This window comes from Trypanosoma conorhini, assembly GCF_003719485.1.
Source record: "Trypanosoma conorhini strain 025E chromosome Unknown Tco_14.4_contig_00974, whole genome shotgun sequence".
Lineage (NCBI taxonomy): Eukaryota > Euglenozoa > Kinetoplastea > Trypanosomatida > Trypanosomatidae > Trypanosoma > Trypanosoma conorhini.
The window spans coordinates 1-4,845 of NW_021705069.1; the positions used below are offsets into that span (position 1 = coordinate 1).

General features: G+C 58.6%; 1 protein-coding gene across 1 annotated transcript, besides 1 other annotated feature; it reads left to right on the forward strand.

Annotated features, from left to right (window-relative positions):
- Positions 1-28: 28 nt before the first annotated feature.
- Tco025E_09092 (uncharacterized protein) lies at positions 29-4,714 on the forward strand (the record flags this gene model as incomplete). The annotated part of the gene is made up of 1 exon (XM_029375918.1): positions 29-4,714. The coding sequence occupies one exon, from the start codon at positions 29-31 to the stop codon at positions 4,712-4,714; it is 4,686 nt and encodes a 1,561-aa protein (XP_029223959.1).
- Positions 4,715-4,791: 77 nt separating this feature from the next.
- Positions 4,792-4,808: a microsatellite.
- Positions 4,809-4,845: the final 37 nt, after the last annotated feature.

The window sequence follows — 4,845 nt, forward strand, 5'->3', positions numbered from 1 at the left end:
AAGAAGAGAAAAAAGTGGATAATCTTCGATGACTGTGGGAAAACCGCCTTCTATTAACAAGCGTCCAATGCTGACGGCTTCGCCTCCCGCGTTGCGACGCGCCACCTTCTTTGTGGCGGCCATGATGGCCTCTCTCCTCTTGCTCAGTGTGGCCGGCTCGGAGGAAGTCGTCGTCGGGGTGCTGGACGGCACCCGCAAACTGAATGCGGGGGACATCAAGGCAGGGTTCAGGGCGGGCGAGAAAAATTTCATCACACGCTGTGGCGACTTCGACACACACGGTGACAGGTTCATCGTGGTACTAGAGATGGGGAACTTCAGCGACTATCTTGTTCCCAAGGCGGGCGTTACGCTCTGTGGCCTCCTCACCAACCCGACAGGGGCGCAAAGGTATCTCTACGCCCCGCAGGACCCCCGCAAGGCCACGTGGGACGGCCACACCCTCCCCATTGCGCCCTCCCTCTACGCGACGGCGCTGGGCGGGTCCGCGGAAGGCTACGTGAGTGGCGGCCGGAGCACTCTGTCGTTTTGGGGCGACAGCGGGAGTGACACCAACCACACCGGAGGCTGCTGCGCGCTGATGCCCAATCAGGAAGCCGCGTGGTACCGGCCGTACCGTCTGCTGTTGGTCCCAACGGCGCCTGCGGCATATCTCGCTTGGGGCACGAAACCAACAGTCTCTGTCACCAACGGTCCAGTGGTATTCGAGGTAAACGTGTGGAACGCGCGTAGTGAACCAGTTAGAGAAAAGGTCACGTTTGACATCACGACAAACGGCAAGAAGGTCACTGTGACAAGCCCGACGGGGCGCTACACGCATTTTGGTGACCCCCCGGAGAAAGGCACCGCCAAGTATGCCATTACGGTGGATCTCGTGTCTGGCCCTGCTACGGTGAACACGAAGCAACTGAAAACGGAGGTGGATGTTTTGGGGAAACTCCCGTGGGATGTGAAACCGTCTGCTGGCGAGAAGATCCCGGCGCTCGTGCGCTTCGGCAAAAAGGGCACTGCGATTGGCCCCGCGGATGGGGCTACGGCACTCGGCGAAGACTGGTTTGCATCCACGATTGTGGGGGGCGAGTCTCAGCTCCGTCCGGTCGCTGGGCACTTCAACACGGCGACACCCCACAAACTGCCCCCAGTGAGGGACAGGTGGGAGAACGTGACCCAGGCGGACGGCGTGTTTGAGGCCCGGGTGCCATGCAAAAGTGTGCAGTACTATGCTGTCTCCGTGTACAGTGCGGTGGATCAGCGCATCGTGGTGCAATATGAGTATGACACCGCCGCTGTGGTGTATTTCGCCGGTGAGCGCTTTGTTCCACAGGAGTTGGATGGCGCACGCAGGGGCTCGTTTGCCCTCGATGTGATGCAAGGCTATCACCAGGTCCTTGCCAAGCTGTTTTCTGACGGTTCGACGGCGGTAAAGGGCTCTGAGAGTTGTACCACCCTCTCGAGCTTTTCAATGCGTGTGGTGGGCAGCGCGGTCGGCTACACCCATGCCGTAAGGCCGGACATTCCGGAAGGTGCCTATGAACTGTGGAACAACGACTACGTGTTTTACCTTCTCCATTTGGGGGTGGAGAGGGAGGAGTACTTGTACGGCGGTCTCAATGAGGATTTTATCAACGTGAGTGCGGCCAGCCCGAGGCCGGGGGACTACATGAGCGGCAAACTGTGGAAACCGTTGGTATTCTATGGCGGCCGAATCCCCGTTTCCGCAGAGAGACTGCCGGCCGACAAGGAGGCGGCGGTGTCTTACGTGGCCATCGCGATTTACAGCGGCTATGAGGAAAAGGTTCCTCTTGGCTGGACCTTCATTTCTGGCGGCAAAACCGACGTGTTTATCGACGGCGAGCTGGTCCACAGCCGCCCAAGCGACACTGGCCCCCGCACTGAGAATTTCACCACGCCGATTTCGCGTGGGTGGCACCAGCTGATTGTGCGCATTGCTGCCACGAAGGGGCAGTCGTGGGGGTTAACGTTTTACATTCACTTTGACAACTATCGTCTTGGCGCTTCACATAAGCCCGGCACCAATCTCCCATTTGGCGTGGCTTCCATTCGGCCCAACACACCACTTTTTTCACTCATGGCGTTGGTCGATAGGGAGCTTCAGGATGGAGCCATTCCCTTTAATCCATCCAACGCAACGGCGGTGGGTACGGGGTTCGCTGACCTCCCTGTTGGTGCGAGCTACCTGCCTGGTTTGCTCTCGCCGCAGCGCATCTGGACCTTGGGGCAGGAGCGCCAGTACCAATGGGTGGGAAAAGTGAGCGCCGATGGCAACTGGGGGAGCCGCTCCTTTGGTGGAAACTTCAATCAGTATTGGTCGCTCGTCTTGTACGCCACTGAGCGGATGCAGGCGACGACGCGTGTCGTTTTTCATGGGGGCTACGCGATTTGGCTGGGTGGCACTTTGGTTGGTTCGTCACCCCTCGCTTGGAGGAAGGAGGTGCGGCAAACTTTGTCGCTGGAGAAGGGGTGGAATCAGCTTGTAATTAAGCTGCAGGCGAACAACTCATTTCATTTTGTTGACACACACACTGGCACGACGACTTGGACCAAGGCAAACGCGGTGTGCGCTGGGACGAGGAATATGGAGTTGTGTCCCGGGTCGGCTGTGTGCCCGCTTGGTGTGGGGCGCCCGGGGGCGGTGCCCGTGGCCGGGGGCTCCTCCTTTGTCCCCGTGAACACGGCGGAGAATGAGTGGGTTCAGGTGTCTGCGAAGGGCGGCAATGGCACATCGTTGTGCGAGACGTGGCGAAAGGCCCACGATGGCCAGAGCCCAAAATGGGGCGAGGCCAGCGACAACTTGCCAGAGCGTCATCTTGTGCCGTGCTGTGGCGATAACCCGCCACCGTCCATGTGGCTCAGCATCACTCCCTCCCCCCACGCAAAGGGTGAATTGGGGTATACATATGACGTCCCCATCGTCGTTGAGGCGCCCGTTCTGGCAGTCGACGACCCCGCGGCCCGCACTCAAACGGTGCGTATGGTCTCTGCGACGCCTGGAGCCACCATCAAGTACGCCGTTAACAATGCAAGAGAGATGGTGGTGTACGCCGGCCCCTTAACCATCACGGAGTCCTCGACAATTGTCGCCCAGGCGTTTGCGCAAAACCGTGAGAGCCGGAGGACACAGTTCTTTGTTGAGATCAACAAGGAGCCATCTGTCGATCGTCTCGCGTGCGTGGCGAATGAAAAGTGTCCTTTATTTGTCTCGGGCGTGGATCCAGAGTGGCGCATTGCGGTGTTAACCACGAAGACCCCCGGTAAAGTCATGAAGAATTACTTGAATGTGACTTATGCTCTTCAGCAACAGCCGTCGCCGGGCTTCTCTGGGGTTCTTGATGTGAAACAGCACCGCGTCGTTGTTCCACCCCTCGCTGGCGGAACTTTCTATGTCATTCCCTACAACGGTGCTGCGAAGGCCAGGATGATGCTGAACCTTGTGACCTACAGCGAACCGAAGCTGACCCCACGTGAGGTGCTGGGCACACAGGAAACGGCGTTCCAGATTGAGGGCGGTGTAACGGAAGGTGACGCGGTGCTGCTTCCGTTCAGGAAAAGCGGGCCACCAGCCACGTGCGATGCCGCTGCGTGTGCGGCGGCGTTCAACGGCAACCTTGACAGTGTTGCCGTGTTGCGGTCTGGCGGCAGTGTGCACTTCACACAGGATCTCTACGGCTGTGTGGGGGAACTCAGCTGTCTCTGCTTGTGCCTCTCTTGCTCCAAGGAGGTGTCCAGGCGGGAGCCGCTGTCGATTGGGTCACCCAAGGTGGTGAGTAAGACCGTCAACGTGAGTGTGATGAGCCCTGTCTCACCGACCGAGGAAAGCGTGGGGGCTGTACGACCTTCCCGCGTCCACGACGGCGACGTCCTCGAGATGTTCGGGGCATTTATCACTAGCTCGCGCTACAGCGTCCGCTTTGTCCCTGCCGTTCCGGGGAGCGGCATCCGGGTCGCTCCGCTGTGCGCCGTCGACAAAGTGACGACCAGCACATTATCATGCAAAATGCAGGTGCGGGCCGGGACAATCGGCAGGTGGAACGTTTCTCTCATGAAGGGAACGACACAAGTGCCATTTGTGGAAGGAGCTCGCAGCGAGATTCTGGCTCTTCCATTGGAGCCCTCGGTCAAGTCCGCGACGGGGAGCTGTGCTGCCGCAAGCGTGAAGTGTGTCACAGGTGCGCAGTTGATCTTCCACGGGACGAACTTCAACCCTCTTCAGCCCTCGTACAACGATGTGGTGGTGGGTGACGATGTGGCCGCCAACCCTATTCTGTGCAGGCTGACCGCCGCCACGGAGACGGAGCTTACCTGCGTCCTCAGCATCCCGCGGGACAAGGAGCACGGCACGTACCCGATCAGGGTCCGTATCCGTGCGTCGGGGACGGAGTGGGGCGCAGCGCAAGGCGCCGGATTTCTTGTGCTGGGGGCTGGGGAGCATGTCCCTGGGTGGAAGCCCAACGATGTGCCGCAGCCCGTGCCTGTGAATGATGAAAAAAAGAGCAACACCGCCCTCGTCGTCGGGCTTGTCCTTGGCTCCATCATCCTTGTGCTGATCTTGGTCGCTGTTGCCATGTTTCTTCGGTCCTACTCGCCGTCAGAAAAGGACAATGACGAAATGGTCCCATTGGAGCTGCAGCTCCTCCGAACGGGACGTGAAAGCGCAGAGTCGTCGAGGCAGACGAAGCTGCTCACGGAGTTGTGAACTAAAAATTAAAAAGGATGTTAGTTCAATGCATATGAACGGCAAACAATATTAGGAATAACAACTCGTGACCGAACATAATAATAATAATAATTGTTTTTCTCTGATTGCTATGAGGCGAACGAGAGCAG